This window comes from Pagrus major, chromosome 17 (genome assembly GCF_040436345.1).
Source record: "Pagrus major chromosome 17, Pma_NU_1.0".
Taxonomy (NCBI): domain Eukaryota; kingdom Metazoa; phylum Chordata; class Actinopteri; order Spariformes; family Sparidae; genus Pagrus; species Pagrus major.
In genome coordinates, this window is record NC_133231.1 from 17,580,740 (window position 1) to 17,600,814 (window position 20,075).

Here is a 20,075-nt window from a genome sequence, read left to right on the forward strand (position 1 = left end):
TGAAAACAAATCAACAGCTTTACAGACTTTTTGTGCTGTCCTGAATTAGAAAACACTGCTTAGATGATTATCGCATAAGCATATTCATTTAGAAAGACTTTAATCCAACCAATCTGTTTGTAACTTTGTATTCCAACTGAACAAAACAGGGAAAAGATGAGCTGCTACAACATATGCAGTAAATGTTTCAGTCACAGAGTTCTTGTCATGTATTTAGATAAACGTCTCCTGTCTCCAGCCGGCTCTCTCCCAGAACCAAATGAAAAGATCAGACTGACCACAGAGTTGTAGAAATGTGTTTGCATTTGCCGGAGAGCAGTTCAGCTGCGGTTCAGCAGCTCCCCAGCAGAGGGCAGGAGCTCCTCTTTCATGAAGTGCTGAAGGTTCAAATCTTTGTCTTCCAGGTCAAGGCTCAGGAACTTCTCCACCACCGACCTGCACCTGTCAGGCACAGCTCGAATCACCGACATCGCTCTCTTGTGTTGGTTTATTGTCATTATGTGTAGCTGTAAACTAACCTGTTTGCCTGCTCATCGGATGAGGAGTTGTCAATGCGTTTGATGGCCCTTCCCGTCCTGTACAGTTCAGACACCTGACCAAAACACACAAACACACCCACAAACATGAAATCTATGCCAGCATGCTTTTGGCTATCTGAGTGTGTGTGTGTGTGTGTGTGTGTTTTACCTCCACTCCTCTCTGTACAAGGCTGGTTGGCAGGCCTGCCAGTGTAGCAATGTTGGCAGCATAGCTAGACTGGCAGATCCCTTCCTTCAGTTGGTACAGAAACACCAACTCATCTCCGTCCACTGCTGTCTCTAGAGTCTAACACACACACACACACACACACACACACCACACCACACACACAAAACCAAATACTTATAAAATAAACTTCTAATGAGGTAAAACAAATATGAAACTGAGTCTTAAATTGGTCACTCTTAAGTTGTGCTGTCAACACTTTTCTGCAGTATATTAGTTCACGATCGTGAAGCCTCAATGAACATTCACAAAATGCTTTGGGCTACATTTCATCATTGTGCAAGCTAAGCTGAGTCTCTCCCAGTACCAGAAGAGACAGCAGGCCAGAGGAAGGTAGCAGGCCCAGCTGCAGCAAGCTGTGAAAGTTCGTAGCCAACAGGACATGAGGTAAATCCACCGGAGCTTTTTTCAGCCAATGAGAGATCGACGCAGCCAGCAGAGACAGTCCGTCCACCTGAAGGGCAACATTATACAGTTGGCTGTGTTTCTGAGAGAGGATGATGCTGCTATTGGCAAAACACTTCGGTTTTAATTCAGGTTAAGCTCTTTAGACAAACCCTTGATAGCCTGAGATTGAGTTAGTGAATTAAAAGACCATTCTTGCCCGTGGATTAAAAGGTCCACCCACCAGAGAGCATGCTACCCTTTTGATTGAGCAACAGTATTACAAACATTTTAACCCTAATGTTGACCCTAATGTTACAGGTGACTATATTGTGAATGAATTTCTATTTTACATTAATGATAATACTGTAAAGTAAGCCAGGCATCTTTATTATATTATTGACAACAAATGCAAGTATCCATGGGCCAAGTATCCATAAAAGACAAATCAAAGTCTGTATGTTTACATTAAACATTTGTTGTACAAATAGAATTGCTAGCATTTTCCACAACAAGGAACTATTCTGTCATTGTCCGACCACCTGAACCACAACAGGAAAAGTGTGGATGGACAGAAGGGTATGACATGCAACAAAAGAAACAGGCTTTGCAGTTAGATGGTACAGGTTACCACCTACAGGCAAGGAAAGCAATAGCTGCTTAATTCTTAACACATGCACGACCTGCAGATGAGAGGTACAGTTTTTTTTAAGCGGCTGGTTTTATGTTAGTTGTATGCTGTGTCACACTCACCTACAGCAGATATTACTGTAAATACTCAGATACAACAGAAGTACAGTTCAGCTTGTGGCTGCAAAACACCACATGTTGTGTTTGTTGTATTATGTTGTTCTATAGACATATCATCACCTTTAAATTGATGTGGTGAACCGTTTACTTGCTTATTTCCACACAGTCAATGAGCAACATTATCATTCAGTTGGAATCTTGTTTCGGGCCACCTGGTGAATTCAAGTCCAATATTCTTTCACTTTTAGCTGTTTCTGGTCTGCCAGCTCCTGAGGGAAATATCTGGGTCTTTAGCTGCTAAATGTTCCATTATGTTCCCCAGCTAGTCGTTAAATGTGTCCGTCTGTCGTTTGGTGCTGAGCAGGTAGTGTACAGTCACTTTTAGCTGAAAACATCTGCCTGCTGTGGTTTACAAAAGTAAACCAAAACAGTACATTTGTGTTTGCTGTTTTAAATTCTTGTTTTTAACATCTAGGAACCGGGCTGACCTCCAGCATACATAGGTGATTTTCTTTTATTGTTTCTGGGCCCTGCCTCCCACACCTCTGTTTCTTCTCTTGACAAATAAAATTGGTTTGGACCTTCTCCGTCCCTCTCCAGAGTAACCTGACAGTGATGGAGGACGGAGAACATAATGATTCTCAGAAGGCTGTGAAGTCTGTACATTTCCAAGTATCCAACAGGAAAAAGGCTCCAATAAACAAAACTAAAATATAAAATGTAAAAATGTGTCTTTATGAAACACTTCAACACACACAAACGGCACTTACTGAAAAACAGCAGTATAACAGTTGTTTCTCTCAGGTTGCATCATTAGCTTCCTTGCCTGAAGGTGGCGCAGATCAACACCTCTATATCTGCAGCTCTGAACAGCTGCTGCTATTTTGTAGTTTATAGGTGGCACATGTTGGGCTGAGCTCAAGGTCTGTTCTTGCTGCAGCTCTAAATTAGATAATATTGGCTGAGATTGGTTTAAGGCGCTTCACATCAGTGACACTGTGTGTCCTTGTTATGTGTATACATATGTATTCAATTCACAAAGCGCTGAGACAAGTCCTTACTGTGTTAGTTCCTTTTCCAAATTCATCGATGAGAACTAATGAGTTGCCAGTACTGCTGTTGAGAGCCTGGGCCATCTGGAGAATAGAGACACAAAATGTAACACCACACATTGCTCTTTTGGGTGTGTGTGTGTGTGTGTGTGTGTGTGTCTTATGGCTGTAGGCAGTTCCTCCTTTATAAAAATGTCTTGACAGGTGGAGAGTGGGAGTAAAGCTGGAGGACAATAGTGTTGGAAGTTCATATCTTTTATTTCCACACCCACACACACCAACATACACACACACAGTTGGTTGTGTGCATAAACTTATGTTTTTGGTACCTGGTTGAGGTCTATCATGAAGGTGCTGAGGCCCACAGACACAGACTCTCTACTCTGCATGCGGGTAAAGATCCCACCCACCAGACCGATCTCTGCCTCCTTCGCGGGCACATCCGAGCCAATCAGAGCCATGAACACAATCAGACCCACCTGCCAAAGACAAATCAGAAAGCAGCTTACAAGTTACAAGTCAGGGCTAAGGAGTAACATCAGTGATTCTCAATGGCAGCCTGGAGGTCAAAACTCTCCACCAAAAGGACTGAAAAATGAAGACATTCTCAAAAAGAAACTCCTAATTACATTAAATTTGTTTTCTGATGAAGTTGTAAATGGCAGCTACAGTGGTTCTCTTAATAATCAATGAAGTTTAAAAGTTTGAAAAGGGAAAATATAAATCTTGTACATCATAACAGCTGTCATCATCTAGCAGAAGGCTGAAGTAATTAGTATCTGGAGTGCAACTACTGGTGCTGAAAAAACAGATGCTGAAGGCAGATTAGAAACAATTATCCCGATTTCTTTTAACGAGTAGTGCCTCCCACTTGTGTAGTTTTGCTGTTCTTTTGCTTCTTAAAGCTTCTAAACATAGCTTATCACTGACTGCATCAAAAGAAAAACAAAGAAAAAAAAGCACGTTTGGCCCCAAAACCTACCAAACATTGATGATAAACAGATTTCAAGTAAACTGGAAACTGAAGTATGTATATAACAAACTGGTTCACGTAAAGAAACAGACATGAAAAAACAGTGTCACTGGGCAAAGTGACACAAAAAGTTGAGTTTAATTGAGCTAGACCAGAAGATGTGTATCACTGAACTTGTGGGAGTGTTTTCTGACTCTCCCACCTGTTTGAGGTAGATACTCTTGCCCGACGAGTTGGGGCCAGTGACAATCTTGACTCTGCCCTGCGACTCTGAGCTCTGGAAGGTGTTGGCCACAAACACAGGAGAGCACAGCTCTAACAGCGGATGTCTAAAAAATGGAGAAAAAAGCTCATATGGCACGCTACTTTCCATCATCAAAGTTAAAGATTACAACAACTGAAGTACCAGGACATTTGTTACCATCTAGTGCGTGAGTCCCTACCTGCCCTGTGTAACTGTTATCCTCCTGTGATTGGCTAGTTTGGGCGAGGTGTAGCCGTACTCTTGGGAGGCAGTGCTCATGGCCATCAGACAGTCCAGCTCAGCAATTAGATCCAGAACCTACACAACACATATTAAACACACTGACTATCATGTACAGGGCATTTTTGATCAGTGAAAGCAGCAACCAGAAGCTCTAGTGTTCACAAACTTGCAGCTTAACAGGGTCGTGCATGTGAACTGAGAAGGAACCTGTGTTTCAAGCCGCATTTTGGTGGAATACATGAGTATCTGAAACAATCTGAGGATGCAGAAGGACGACAAAGAAGTGGATTATAATGCAGGAGCAGTGTAAGATTTCTCTTTGAATGTTTTGATGTAATGGGAATCCAAAAGAGAGAATCACTTTAATAAAGCTTAATAAACTTGAAACGCTGCAAGTCTGTTTTTCAATAAAGCTCACTGTTTATTTTACATTCCTTTAATTGCCAAGTCTGCCTAATAGGCTAGAAAATCTGAACCGCAGCTCCAATATTGTAAACACAATAATTTATCATCTAACCTTAATGTTCATTATGTCCTCAGAAATAACAATTAAATTTGCAATTACAGCATGAAATAGCAGTACACCCATCTGTCATGAGACAAATATCACAGCACTTGAAAAGAACTTCAGGACCATCCGGAACTGTTTCATAATCAAAATATTTAACACAGTCCAAGGCAACACTGATAGTTAATCACAACAAACTCCACCTACACACATTAGCAGAGTTCTTTCATGCCAACAATCGTTTTATCAGAGTGGGAGTTTTAAACACTGGGACCTGGAAGTGCACAGTGATGAACACCAACCTTGTAAAGGGAGTCGCTCCTCTCGAGGATTGTTTTCTGCAACTGTGTCATTACCGCCGTCTCCATGTCTGAGAAACAAGAAGTAAACCATCATGAGGGCCTTCAGTGGTTGTTGTAATTTCTACATGCCAGCTATCAGGTAAAGATTTTCTGCTAGGAAAGGACATAAAAGACCTCTAATGTCACAGTGCAAGTCTCCGAGGAGGTCGTCTAGCTCCTTGGTCCTCCGGCTGCGGTAGTGCAGACGTTCCTCTGACAGAAACTAGCTCACATGGACACAAGGAAAGGTATTACAGCAAACAAACAGCAAACAAACAAAATTAACATGTGGACAAGATCACACACAAACCATAAAATCAAGCCCCTCTATCACAAAATCTTCTTTCTCCACCATGCTGGGCAGGCGAGGGACAGACAGCAGGAATCCAATCTGTGGGGAGAATTAAAAAATGATATATGAGCACTGATATACAGTGTGTGGTGCTCCAGAGAAGCATATCTGATAGTATGAATCCCACCAGTAATTTAGCACATGCGGTTGGAAGCAGGATGAGAAAAAAAATTTAGTTGTTGGAAAGATACATATCAACTGTGTGGACAGACCAGAGGGATGTAGATGACGCAGCAGGAGGGGATGCGAGCGTCCAGGTGTTCTAGCTCTCTTCTGGCTACATCTGTCAAGAAGTCGGACAGCCCCATCATCCTCCTCTTTTCTGAAAGAGGGACGGAGCATCGTTAATAAACGTATCAAGACAGTCTCAGTATACTCGAGATTTTCGATCATGACTGTTTAAGTAACTGAATCCAGTAGGGAGGATCTTACTCTCATCAATTGCTGGGTCCACATTTGCTTTGATGGTAAAGCGGTTCTCAGCTACACTGGCTTCAAAATCCACCTACATGTTCCAAATCAGAGATGAAGTCAAACTCATTAACACTCGACAGGCTGCAACACATTTGTGAACCACTGAGCGTGGCAACAAAAGCCAGGAAACTGCTCAGATTTGAGCTGTGTATTGATGTGTGAGTCTCACAACTCGGCTGATGAGGGAGGCAATGTAGTGGATGTCATCAGAGAACCTTTCACTGATATCACGAAAGAGCTGAATGGACTGAGGTAGGTGTCGCACCGTGTCCCTGATACACACTGCATTGTACAATGTCTGACAAACACACACAAATGCAGCATTTTGTACACATTTAACAGAACTTGTCTGGATAAAGGGTTTATGGTCCAACCTTGTACAGACTCTGCCAGTTGGTCACTCTGGTGTTAGAGAGAGACATCCTGCGCAAAAGAGTCTAACAAACAAGCAAACACACACACACACACACACACACACACACAGAGAGAGACTGGTGGTGACACAGCAGGTAAGGGGATAAGTAGTCACAGATGTGGAGAAAAAGTAGGTCACTGGTCAGAGTTACTGGTATGTTACTGATGTTGCGTAGTGAGGACTGTAGGGTGCTCAGGGCGTCGGAGTTTCGTGGTGACGTGAAGAAACGTATCACTTCCTGTCTCCTGTGTAACACGGCCAGGTCCTGCGTTGGCCGTAGAAACCACTGGCTGAGAGAGGAAAGGACATCTCTTACACTTACGTTACTTCTATAAAGCAAATAGTACAAACGGAAAAACTAAGTTCTTCCAGTATGTGAGAAAAAGTTAACCAGATGGTGTGTGTATGTAAAAAAAAAGGTATGATTGCATAAAGAAAAACGGCAGAATTACATAAATGTACATTCCCACAATCATCAATAATAATCTAATTTGTTACAGTACCAAAAACAGATGATGCATTATATTGGAAAAAATTAGACATTCATCATGTTGCCATAGATACGAGCAGCAGTATGCAAACCTTGAAATTCCTGTGACAACCACAAAATCTTCTGCCAGAATCCCACAACAGAGGTAAATTAAAATTTGCAAATATATGAAAAAAAAAATCATTTTTGTTTGCTCTGGTAGTTTGTTGCTACTGCCCCTAATGTTCCCTCATAATAAATTAACTTTGACAAAGTAGTGAATTATTTTACCATGATAATTTTAACCCGATAGTTATGATTATATAATTGTTGTATTATTGTTACTGTCTTTTATGTATGATGTGGAGCAGTTTGAATTTCATCTGTCTATTAAATTAGCTATGCATAAAGACATTGGTTAGTTAAACCGAATACTGAGGACATGCTGACAAAAATAGCCTTTTTTTAATGAAAGCCTAATATTTTCTTTTGATGAAGAAGTAAGCTCATTATTCATATTTGTATTGTGTGATTGGACTCCAGCAGAGGTGTTTCTCACCGTAGCAGTTTGGAGCCGAACTTGCACCTGCAGCGGTTCAGTATCCCTGCAACACACAACAAGAACAAGTGGTTCATGTAAAAACCTTTAGATAAAACAGTAAGTGATAATGGACGGAATTACCACTGTGAGAGCTGCGTACCATAAAGACTAAGTCCTTCCTTTTCGCCAGAATGCAGCTTGTACACTGAAGGATGAAGTTCTGATTTGAATATCTGCAGTACACTGGAACAAATACAACATCTATGGTGATCTCTCAATCATCATTTGTCTCTTTTTATATGTTTTCTTCTGCCTAACCTAATTATAAATCGGATTTCATACAATTTGCCACCTTATATTTATTTATTCATGTTATTATATTTTGTAGAAATAAAGTGTTTATCTCACAAGGTGCCGAAACACATTAACAAATTGAAACTACAACAAAAAGACATGAAGAAAGTAAACATATCACACAGAGGATAGAGAAGAAACAGACATCTTCCCCCCCCTAGCGTTTCCAAGTGGTAGTATTTTTAACAGCTATGAATCAGAGTAGCAACTAGCAAGAAAATAGGACAAAACATGACTTTATTCATTCATTAAGTCTTTAATGGAGGCGTGAAAGCGGATAGAAATGCTGCCAGGCTGCCAGCCTGACTGAATGATCAGCCTGCATTTTCCCAGGAGATTTTGTGCCTGTCAGCAGACAAAATAACACAGTTTTTGGCAAACCAATCTAAACGCAGACAGTGTCATTATTCTATAGCCATTCCATTGTGCAATCCACAATTCCCTATAACTATATGTTAAAGCAAAAAACTTGTCTACTGCCAGTTTAAGGTAAGATATATATATATATATAGATTTAGGGCAGGAGAGCAATAAAGGCACTGTGGGTTTTGGTTTTGTGGCACAAGGAGCAATTTATGAAAGATTTTGGAGATATGGAGTGTCAGCTATTAACAAAATACTATATATTGGACAAAGATCATTTGATCAAAGAGACAAAGATCATCTAATAGAGACTGTGATAGAACACTCTTACCTGTAGGTGTCTCGGTCAATGCAAACAACACCATTACTAGTTTGGGGAGAAACAACGCACATTTCAGAGAAGCAACACTTTTCATTCCTGACGAATTCTGCGTCACATGGGACAGATTACAGAGATGCAGAGAAACAAAGAGAATAAAGAAAATGTAATACAGTAAATGTAAATATACCATGAAAACATAATGCCACAAACGCATACCACTGCTGCCTGTTTGACAGCCTTCAACAAGCTGAATACAGTGCAGAACGAAATCACTCTTCATTGACAAAACTCTGTCAAGGTCCTCATTATGGAAAATATGTGATAACAGCCCCTGTGTGTGTGTGTGTGTGTGTGTGTGTGTGTGTGTGTCTTACAGCGTGTAGGCGTGGAACTGTAGGATAGGAACTCCAACACTGCTGTCTTCCAGCTCCACTCCCACTCTCCTCCTGTCCAGACATTTCAGAAGAGCACCCACTGCCCTCAGCTACGGATGCGAACACACACACACACACACACACACACACACACACACACACACATTAACAGACATAACACATATAAAATCAAGAAAATGATGGACAGTTAATGATCACCTCCTGCACATTGATAGACTGATGGATGATACGTAGACAGGTGGCTCACCATCAGGGGTGAGTCAAAGGAGATACAGGAGGAGAGGTAGGACATTTTCTCGCTTTCTGAAATGGAGGCAGGAAGGAAAGGCAGATGGGCAGAAAGTAGCCTCTGCTTACCCACCTCCAGGCCTGTAACATTCAAAAATGGACTCACATCAATCATTCACTGCGGAAAATCATGTTAATTTAATGCAGAAATCCTACCTAAAAATTAATGAGGACATTTAGATATTGTGAGTGGGCGTCTGTTTACCAAAGTCAACATATGGATAGGTAACCACCTCTGGTCTGTAGTCTGGGTTTGAACCTGTGATTGGACAGGGAAAAAAATAAAAATAGTTTGTTGTGTAAAAGAAAAAGATAATTAGAAGAAAAACAGTGTGTAAAGCAGTGCATAACAGCAACAGAATCACTCTACTCCGTTATCACACTAGCTGTCTGTGTGTCAAGCAGCTCTAATCTCAATGCATCTCCTTGACCCAGAAACTACTTGTCTCATACTATGTCAAAACAAAACTCTTTTGACATGTTTCTGTTTCTCTTCCCGAGGCTAAAATCATTTCTGTCTCCCAGAACTCACCAAGTTGATGAAGGAAGCGTGTCATGCAGCGCTCCTGCTTTGCACTGGTAATTATTAAATGAGGACTAACCTCCTGGATGACTAAACAACAACAAACAGAAGAAGGAACAAGGTACACACAGTATGGTAATGCAAACACTTATGTGGGTTCATACACATAATTGTTATTTCTGCATTATTGAACATTGAGCTGTGTAAAAGGCTGTGTATTGATACCTCTGGCCAGCAGGTGAAGCTCGTAGTTGTCAGGTGTGTCGTTCATGTAGTGTAAAGAGGAGTCCTTACTGTCATAGAAGCAGAGGCCTACCTGTCCATGCTGGGCTAAAACACTCAGTAAAACCTGGTAATAAACATATGCAAGAGTTTGCAACTGACTGCTGGAACTATTTACTTCGCTGCTGCTGAGTGTGACATCTGAGTTTACCACAGGTGAGTCTTCCTCCTCTTCTTCGTCTTCATGTATGCCTGGGGGACCAAAAACTAGCGCTCCTCTTCCACTCAGACCATCCAGCGCTGCCATGACAAGTTAACTCTGGATCCGGTAGGAACAGTCAAAACTAAGATACTAATTTAATGCTATACGCCAGATATTTAAGTGTACAATAAGGTACAACATTTTCATTAACCTTTAAAAGACAAAAACTTTTAGCTACGTAGCTGCCTAGGTTAATAAATCAGCCATCAAATTGGAGTTAATCTAGGTTAGCCGCCACTTAGCTAGGCTAGCTACTGTAAGCTAGCTACCTTAAGACAATCTAGCTATTACAACAATTCATTTAGTTAGCTAACATATACTCACAGGAGGGGTCGGGGCTGTTTTTAAAGGAAAGCTAATGGGACTTAACTATGTTAATAAAGTCTGACACATACTTTTAAAGAGTTGATAAATATTTCGTGTTACAGCAGCTTCTCAGTTAGCTAGCCAGAGAGATCACTTTCACGGTCCCTTCTTTCGCGCGCGCCTTCCCTTTGTCTCTCTGTTGTCATGGCAACACCAAGCCGATAAAATGGCTACTGCTAATTGTTGACTTCAGTTAGGGCTGATTATCAGCAGCTAAACTGGCAAAACACAGAACAACAGACCCAAATAAACATAATTTATTCATGATATTTCCTTTTCTTAAAGTGAACTAACAAAATGAGCAATCAGTGGACTAATAAAAGTCGACTTTTGTGTGTTCTTATTGTCACTCTGCTACTTCTCAGAGAGATATCAGGCAACTTCTGACTCAATGGGGGACAGTGCAAAAATGATATGGGTCGGTTTGATTTTATTAAAAAAAAAAAAAAAATACAAGAATAAACAAGATCCACTTCCGAAGCCTTTTTAAAAAATATTTTTCCTTAACATTACCATTTTTAAACACTCGGAGTGGGACCAATATTTCGAAAAACTTGCTTCAATTTTCACAATCAAATATCTGATCTCCAAAAAAAGAATAAAATGTTGCCTACTTGAAACACACCACAATACTCCATTACAAGTACACATCCTGTGTCCAAAATCTTACTTAAAAGTACAGAAGTAGGCCTAATGTAGACATAATAGACATAGCTTTATATTGTAGCTGCTTTAAGTTGGAGCAAATTTGAACTACTTTATACTGTTTGTTACTTTTAATCTATAATTGTATATCATATTTTAGAAGCTAATTCTTGTATTGACAATATTGAAAAAAAACCTCAAACATCAAAGTTTTTTATTTATCAGTTCTTTAAATCAGGATTTGTTTAAAGCTTTATATTTACATTATGATATTGTTACTCAGTAAATATTTCCCATTAGTGGTAGAATGGGTGTATGCTTCTCACCTTCTAAAGCCCAACCATTGGGGAAAACATGATTAAACTTCAATTAAAATTTAAAAGACTTTGGCACTGTAGCAGCTGAGCTAGCAGCCAAGAGTCTGAGTCATCTTTCCTTCTTACCTAACAGATGCTCATTTGAAGTTGAAAAATGAATTTAGGCAGTTTGTTATCATTGAGCAATAGATGAATTCATACAGAGTTTTGCTAAGGATATATTAACGAGTATAAGCAACTGTATTATGCAGTTTAAGGCATCATTAATGTTTTAGGGCAACCTTGGGACTGACCCTCTGCTAAAGTGGTGGCCTCCACACCACCAAACAACAATACTGCACCAAAATGCTCTGATTCTCTTTTCTTCTAACATTATGCAAAATGATTAAAACTGTAAAGCAGCATAAACACAAGGTCAAATTTAAGTAGGAGTAATTTATTCTGTACACAAAGAAAGAAAGAGATGCAGCTAAAGAAACACTCCTTTATTTTGCAAAACACACCCCAAAAGTCTTTCCTCTCAGTTCGCTGTTGGTGTTTCGAAACTACACAGTTTAAATATTATGATTGAACAATGTATATATTACATTGCAATAAATAAAACAAATGATAAATACATACATTTCCATTTAAAAAGGAAATGTCCTGCATCTCTTGGTGCACTTCAGTACTTGACATGTTTCCTATTGTGTGAATGTGTGTACATGTTTAAGTGTACATTAATGACTAGAAAGCAAGTAGTGCTGGAGGCGGGTGGGTAGAGGCAGGTTGTGCATTTGATTCAGCCTTTGTTCCCCTAAATGTTGACGAATTGACAGTCCACATAAAGCCATCAGGGCAGGTGGATCACCTGGGGAGGAAAGAGAAACAAAAATTGTTAGGTTATAATGTTTTATAATACCCGAGCAGATCTTACTAAAGCAGATCTGTGTAAAAATGTCACACTCACGGGTGGCACCGTTCAGGTAGCGCAAACGTATGCTGGCACCTCCTCTCACACTGCTCACTGCAGGGAACAACTCCACTCCACGAGGGAGGTCTTCAAAAGCTACACCGAGGAAGCTGCCATCAACAATAAATCCCAGAGTTCCTGCGTCGGCATCCAGGACCAGCAGGACGCGCTCAGGGATGGGAAGCGGTGTCTGTGCCATCTTAGTGTCTGATGAAGTGGAGGACTGTGACCTCAAATCTTCATGACATTTTTTCTTTTCTGGGTAAAGTCCAAGGCTCTGTCCTGCATGCCAGAGCTGATTGGTTTTGAGTTCCCAACCCCACGAGTGTGAGTCTCCCCCCACCAGCACGTTGTACCCTGAGGCCTGAAGAGGGCAGTTCTGCCTGGAAATGCCAAGAACGGCATGACTCCCCCTGTGGTTGGGCCTCCACAGCACCTCCCAGACATGAAGTCCGCTCTTCACCCCCATCTCCGCCCTCACCCCATCGCTGCTCCGCTCAACAGGTGAACGTGTCGCTTCCTGTTTGCAGGCTGACAGCAGGAAGTGAGGAGAGTGGTGGACTGAGCTCCACTGCGAGCGACCGTCTCCTGGAGCAACCGGAGAGGAGTTCAGAGTGACCGCGAGGCGAGAGCAGGTCGGGACAGCCAGCGGAGTGAACCCCGATGAAGAGGAGAGAGGGCTGTTGTCTGACCTGCTGTACAGCCAGACTGACAGAGAGAGGCCCATTGGTTCAAACTGCTGAGTGTTGTCAGAGAAAAACTGTGGAGAAGACAAACAACAAGAACACAAGTTTATACACTGAGAAAATAGGATCCATACCACAATATAGAAGTGTGAACTTCCTAAAAACTTTATTTGTGGTGAAAACACGTGGAAAATACAACTTTATTTTGTTGGATAGTTGCTAAAATATTGATGTTATTCACCTAGAAGATATGTAAGTTTTACATTTTAGGGCTGCAAATAACAATTGTTTTCATGATTGATTAATCTATTTTTTCATACAAGCTAGGGTAGAGGAGAATTAAGTAAATTAGACCGAGGTTAAGTAGAATATGTGGTGTATGTCGAGTGGAGTAAGGCAGCGTGGAAAGTCAACTGAAGCAGCAGACGACCGCGTGAGGAAGAGTAAAGAAGAGGAGAAAAGGAAAGTAATTTAGAAGTAAAATAGATTAATGTATAATGTGGTCAGGTGGTGTAGAGTAAGAAGACCACAGAAGAGAAATTGTAAATTAAAAAGCAGTAAAATAGCCGAGAACGAGAACAGGAGTAGATTAAAGAAGAGTAAAGCAGAATAAAGCATGGTAGAGTAGTGGAGTAGAATAGATAAGGTCAGCAGTGGAAGTATTTAGATCCTTTACGTAAAAGAAGCAATACCACTGTAAAAATACTCAATTAAAAAAAGTGCGTTCCAAACAGTATTTTAAAGTATTATTGGCAAAATGTACTTATAATTATAAGTCACACAGTAAAAATAGTCAATAGTAAAAAGAAGTCTCTGTCACAGTGTTACACATTATGCTTAAAACTGGTGGATTAATATTAAAACAGCATTTTAATGTTGTAGCTGGAGCTAATTTGAGGTATTTTATATACTGTTTGTATCCTGTCTGTGGCTTCAATTGAGTTTTTTTTTTTTTTTTACATTTATCGTGTATCACATCTAGTATGCTGATTATATGGTTTATACACCTGCAAAGTAAAATAACTTTAACTTTAAATAAGTTAAAGGTACTATATTTCCTTCTGAAAAGCAGCATGAAATCAAAATACTTAAAATTGAAAATACAGTATTCCTGAGCCAGTCTAGCTACTTATAACTCCGGTCACTCCACCTGTTGGAGCAGGTCAGTAAAACAAACTCTACACTTCCAGTAAATCTTTAAGTCTTACCAGCTGTGTTGTCGAGTCCTTCCCTGTGGTCGGTGGATGCAGGTAGTTTTCCAGACACATCTCTGTGTTTATAACAGCCTCTTATCAAGCATCTCCTGCGTCTTATCGCAGCCCAGTAACGTAACCTTTCCGGTGTTTTCGTGATGGTTTCTGTGTCGACCTCCGAAACGGGAACAGCACAGTCCAGACTGACGCCAGTCAGAGCTGCAGTGACAAGGACGACTCATGACCGCTGAAAGGAAAACACGTCTGGTAATAGAAAAAAAATCAAAAGCTGTTATCTATTTAGGTCAAATTCTTCCAAACTCATTTTCCTGTCTTTTCTTTATTTTTGTTTTATCTTGTTCTGTAATGAATGTAAACATAAATGGCGAAGCACAAGAACAACATCAAACTCGGACATTTATATAATAAGAAGAGGAAAATAAAATAAAACCCAAAGCGGCTCATTTTTCCAGAGTGCGCATGCGCATAAAGAGGAGGCGCGGTGTGAATTGATGCCCTGGACGCTGTCTTACAGGCAAACCTTTCTGGGCAGAGTTACACAGTGGGGGGAGAAGTACTCAGATATTTAACTTAAGTGCATTTTAGATTAAATATATATATTTCTTTAATATAATTAATGTGTAAGCATCACTACTGTTACAGCTGATAAATGTAGGGCTAATTTTAACTACTTTGTATACTGTCATTGAAGATTCACAACATTCAGCCATAATGTTTGAAACCAGAAGCAAACATGAAGCCATATTGTATTATTATTGTTATCATTATTATTATTATTATTATTATTATTATTATTATTATAAATCTTTTTTCTTTTCTTTTCTTTTCTTTTCTTTCTTTTCTTTTTTTTTTCTTTTTTTTTTTTTTACATTTTTGCAAAAGAATAAACGATTAATCAATGATCAAAATAGATTATCTACTGCCTTCCCATATTTTTAACTCTAACAGCCTCCACAGCCACATTAAATGAACACAATTATGGCCCATTCCTGTTTGGGAAATAAAATGAGCATTAAGAAAGTAAACAAGTTTATCCTGTGCAGTATGACATAGCAGAAGACAACCTGTGCGGCCTTCCCCACAACACCAAAAAACAAAGACTAGTCAGTTTTGTTGTTTTTGTCTGCCTTTCACAGTCCTTCTCCCTCCCTATATTTTATTACACAATGCCATGTCATGTCTGTAAGACATTACTGAGGACCACAATGCTCAGATAACTTAGTGTGGGAGAGCAGTGATGAAAGTGGGTCACAACATCTTGTAGGTAAGCACAGGAGAAATGCACCATACTGTGAGGTTCTTCTGAGATTTGGATTTTTGGGAGTTATTAGTCTTGTTAATTGTACATGCATAAATAATGATATCATCCTCATGTGAATCCCAGCAGCTCTGTATTTAAAACCAGTAGGACAGATGGATCACTGAGACAAATAAATTAAATGTTTCAGACAAACTGACAGGCAGCTGTTAAATTATTTAAACTACTTTAACCTACCCTGTCATGCTGGTACAAACAACTGACATGGTAAACACAAAATACACATTGTGTATTGTGCACTAAACAAAAATCCCATCCTAATCATGTGGAGAAGTTTTTATTAGACAGTTGTTAGTCCTGAGGCATTAATAAATATTAAAATCAACACAACTGATGGTTTTGAAAACATCTGCACCAGATAGGGTTTCAGTAACATACGCCTATTTATCCCAGCTGTTGTCATTTAGGTAAATAATAATAATAAAAAAAATGTCTGTTCAATATATATAGATACAGTCAGTAGCTGGTTAGCTTAGCTGAGTATAAAGACTGGGAAACAAGGCTGAGACTGTCCCTAACCCTAACTCATACCTGAGTCTGTAACAGACAATAATCAAACTAGAAACTAAAATGCTATAATCCCATAAGATTTAGCTGATTCAGTAACATCAATGATGCTATTGTTGTCAGATTAATCTCCATGTTTATTAGCAAGAATACATTAATCACAGTTTATAGTACAAGAGAGTTTTTGATCATCTGAACACCAGAATACATCAGGGTTTAGTCAAGTCACTTCAGAGAAAAAAAACTCACTTAACTCATCGTAATCTGTACAGTGCAAAAGAAAATGTAGACTTTGACAAAACACATCAAGACTGTTTTTTCTTAAACTGAGATTAAAGTTTACACTAAGTCAACATTACAACACAAATTATTCCTACAGATATGAGAACTTCAGTATTTTCTCCACATAAAAACCTTCTTCATTTGATCCTCTGCCATTTTTGTCAGTTGATTCCACGGATCATTTCACATTTTCACTCGCTGTACAAATCTTAACTTGTTGGCACCAACATCCGCCCTGGGGGTAAAAACAAAAAGGAAAACAGAGTCACACACAGCTGATTTTTGAGTTGAATATAGACAAAGGCTCTTGTCACAACTAATATTACTTAATAAACACTGATGGATTGGAAACAATCACTCTGTGATTTAAAGAATAATGAAACAATAAATCTTTCCTGACAAGTTCATCGATGCCCTCGAGTCCGCTGCACTGTAACAGCTTTTTCAGGTGGCCAGACATTCAGTAATGTATAATGCGGGTGTTCTGTTTGTGTCTTTGTAGTCTTTAAAAAGGACTTATTTATCTCTACATGCTCTTTGGCTGGGCTGCAAACACTGGAGGTCCAAAGAATACGATATTGTTGGTTAATTTTAACCTTTTGTGCTAGATGCTTTGTCACCAGAACCATCTGGAAAGACGCCACTAGAAACCGCTTGAAAAAGGGAAGACGCTTTCAAAAAATACGGAATAGGTGATTGTTATGGTTTCAGTTTTGGTTTAGTTATTTCCTGTTTTATTTGCTAGTTCTGTCCTCGTGTGTCATGTTTTGCTTTTCACCTCTTCCCTTTGTCCTTTTCCTGACTTTGTCCCTGTTCACCTGTGTTACATTTGTTAATTAGTCCCTGTCTATTCAAGCCTGTGATTTTCAATTATACTTTGTTGGTTCATCTTTTCCCACATCAATCCTGTGTCTCAGTGTTCCTCGTGCTACTGCCTGTTATCCCAATGATTCCTTGGTTTGTACTTTTATTTAGTTTTTGTATTTTTATTCTAGGTTTTGCCCCTGCGTGCTCCTTCTGTTTTTGTTGCCTTGTGTTGCCAGCTTTTGTGCTTGGACCTTGGATTTTATGGATTTCGGTTTACAGCTTTACAAACTGCCACACCTAAACTACACCCGTAGCTGCCAGTTGTTCCTCATAGGAGGCCGATTGTGCGTTTGGCCACGAGCACATAGCTTGAAGCCTGGCAGGATAATACATCTGCCTTGCAAGGTTAATTTGATCATTTCTCTCACCGCTAGTGTTTTTCTTGTAGTAAATCAGGCCAGCAATGAAAATCACCAGACCCAGCAGCAGTCCCGCTGTCCCAACGGCAATTTTGTTTCTCTCTGATGCAGGTTTCGGTACTGAAAACATATTTATCACAAACACTGCATTAGATTTCCATTTTGTGCATTAATAAATACTCCTAGCATAATCTTTTCAAAGGAACATTTAGTTAAAAGTGTTTTTATTGATAGCAAAATAAATAGATGAAAGAACAATTTTGCCTTGATGGTCACTGACCAAACACTCTATAACAGTAATTACTGTTGGAATTATAGAGATATTTAACACTTATTTAATTAAAAAAAAAAAAAAAAATCACTTACAGCAGCTTTAAGCTAATCTAATCCTGTCACACCTCCGATCACTCACTTACCCCACTCATGAAGCTGGGGCTCCATGAGGCTGGCGTGCTCCACCTTACAGGTGATAGTCTCTCCCAGTCTGGGTGTGTACTCCAGATGGCTGTGGATCTGGTAGAGCCAATTTCCATTGGCCATTTCCTCAGTGGACGTCACATCAGATGTCACCTCCTTTCCATTCCTCAGCCAAGTCACTCTGATTTGTTTAGGAAAAAATTTGTACACGCTACAGATGAGCATGCCTGGATGTTTGCTACCCGCTGCCTCAACTGACCTCAGCGTGACAGAGGGCTCAACCGCTGGAAAGAACCAGTGCACAAAACAAGTTAGCATGAAATTTTAGATCTTAAGTTAATCCACTTATCATGAAGAGAGTTTCAGTAACACTTCAGATTACAGAATGCAAATTACAGCATAAATATGTTGTACATACAGAATACCAGTTCAATACTAACTGGGTACCAACGGGAGGCAGAAGAAGTACAGGGAGTAAAGAATAAACACATTTGCATTTAGGAAAAAAAACTTTTAAGACTAACGTTAATATTAATATTAACAACTTTACTGTTTTGGTGCACTCATAGCCTCATTTTTACATGTAGCAGGCAGCTGGTTTCAGTGAAAAAGATCAAAATCTCTCCACATACAGACATAAAAAACACCTGGCAAAATACTTCTGAATCACTTGGTAGTGGTAGTTCTCATTACAATAGGTCTCCAGGACCACATGTTGCTATGATACACACTCACAAGGTGAAAACAACAATACCAGACCCACTGAGGGATTAATCTTTAAAAGACATTTGTCATATGTTGAATTAATTAATAGCTTGCCTTTCATATAAAGTAATTTACCTCACTAAAGCCAATTTATTACTTGACCCCGTGTTTATTCAATAGATATGCAGTAATTCATAAAATACTTGCACGTTTATTCCCTCCTAAACACAAAGTTGTTACCCCTTAATTCTTGAGCCTCTTCTTCAATTGTACTTGCTATGTACTACTATAAGTACCCAGTAAGTATTTTATTGATACAACATACATACTAAATAACAGCACTGTAATTTGTAGTCTGTACTCTGAAGCCTTACCAGAGTTTTTAACTGTGTTCACCAAAATCACCTGTCTGTGAGAACAAGTCCAAAATCAAAGGAATGTAAGTTTTGCATTTGTTGTAATTCTTTTTTTCTTGTTCCAACATTTTGTGGTTTTTGTTGAAGCCATCTGTTATTTCTTTCGCTTTCTCTGTGTAGCCGGTATATTTTCCCAAAGTGCTGTTGTATTGACCCAGAAACACCTTATTGAAGTAGACTTGTGCCAGATAAACAAGATCATCAGAAGACGTAAACTGGCAACGACCCACAATGTAACCAAAGAGTGCATCTGTAACAGAAAGCCAACAAGTATTAGATGATGTAGAAAGCTGCATTGTCTTGTTCATGATCCATTCTTATCTCTCTCTTTCTTGTCAATGTGCTATTTTGAACAGCAACACAATTAAACAACAACATAGATTTTTATTTTAATGTTACTTACCCGCTCTTGAAAATAACAGGAGCAGACACAGAAGTGAAAAGAAGCTGCAAGTACGCATGGTGACAAATGAGAATATACAGTCAAAATGGGAAGTAAATCAATCTCGCTATGAGGAAGTGAAGCAGCAGATGTTCAACAACATTACTGTAAGTAGGTGTGGTTCAAAGTCTGTTTGTTGTGTCAGTATAAAGGGAGGATCTTAAGTGCCCTGCTTGTAAACTGACTGCCTTACCTTTCATCACAAGGGGGGAACCAACTACTAAATGAAGTGGCATCAACACTTTGCTGATCTGGAATAAATTACAGCTTATGTTGGGGGCTGTGGGCGGGGTTATCATGACCAAGGACCAACTAAAACCACTTATGACCACCATTTTTACA

At 39.5% G+C, this 20,075-nt stretch overlaps 3 protein-coding genes across 4 annotated transcripts; all 3 read right to left on the reverse strand.

Moving 5' to 3' along the window:
* Positions 1–320: 320 nt before the first annotated feature.
* msh5 (mutS homolog 5) lies at positions 321–10,285 on the reverse strand. The gene is made up of 25 exons (XM_073484622.1): positions 10,190–10,285; positions 9,982–10,105; positions 9,766–9,846; positions 9,439–9,492; positions 9,193–9,314; positions 8,925–9,034; positions 8,560–8,595; positions 7,672–7,754; positions 7,530–7,575; positions 6,653–6,791; positions 6,461–6,523; positions 6,256–6,384; positions 6,045–6,117; positions 5,825–5,934; positions 5,571–5,651; positions 5,396–5,483; positions 5,222–5,289; positions 4,368–4,486; positions 4,127–4,253; positions 3,281–3,430; positions 2,961–3,035; positions 1,073–1,219; positions 688–825; positions 519–592; positions 321–441 (listed from the first exon to the last, which is right to left on the reverse strand). Exons 1-25 carry the CDS (start codon positions 10,283–10,285, stop codon positions 321–323), a joined length of 2,454 nt encoding a protein of 817 aa, XP_073340723.1.
* A 1,753-nt stretch (positions 10,286–12,038) lies between these two features.
* Positions 12,039–14,777, reverse strand: LOC141012266 (SPRY domain-containing SOCS box protein 4). Of its 2 annotated transcripts, XM_073485703.1 has the most exons (3): positions 14,415–14,776; positions 12,518–13,280; positions 12,039–12,418 (listed from the first exon to the last, which is right to left on the reverse strand). In XM_073485703.1, the coding sequence occupies exons 1-3, from the start codon at positions 14,472–14,474 to the stop codon at positions 12,288–12,290; spliced, it is 954 nt and encodes a 317-aa protein (XP_073341804.1). In that variant the 5' UTR covers positions 14,475–14,776; the 3' UTR covers positions 12,039–12,287. The 2 variants fall into 2 exon arrangements, with proteins under 2 accessions (XP_073341804.1, XP_073341803.1); XM_073485702.1 differs by having other exon boundaries at positions 12,039–13,280; positions 14,415–14,777.
* Positions 14,778–16,003: 1,226 nt separating this feature from the next.
* LOC141011699 (H-2 class II histocompatibility antigen, E-S beta chain-like) lies at positions 16,004–19,804 on the reverse strand. Its single transcript, XM_073484941.1, has 5 exons — positions 19,695–19,804; positions 19,281–19,541; positions 18,170–18,454; positions 17,763–17,873; positions 16,004–16,762 (listed from the first exon to the last, which is right to left on the reverse strand). Exons 1-5 carry the CDS (start codon positions 19,750–19,752, stop codon positions 16,737–16,739), a joined length of 741 nt encoding a protein of 246 aa, XP_073341042.1. The 5' UTR covers positions 19,753–19,804; the 3' UTR covers positions 16,004–16,736.
* Positions 19,805–20,075: the final 271 nt, after the last annotated feature.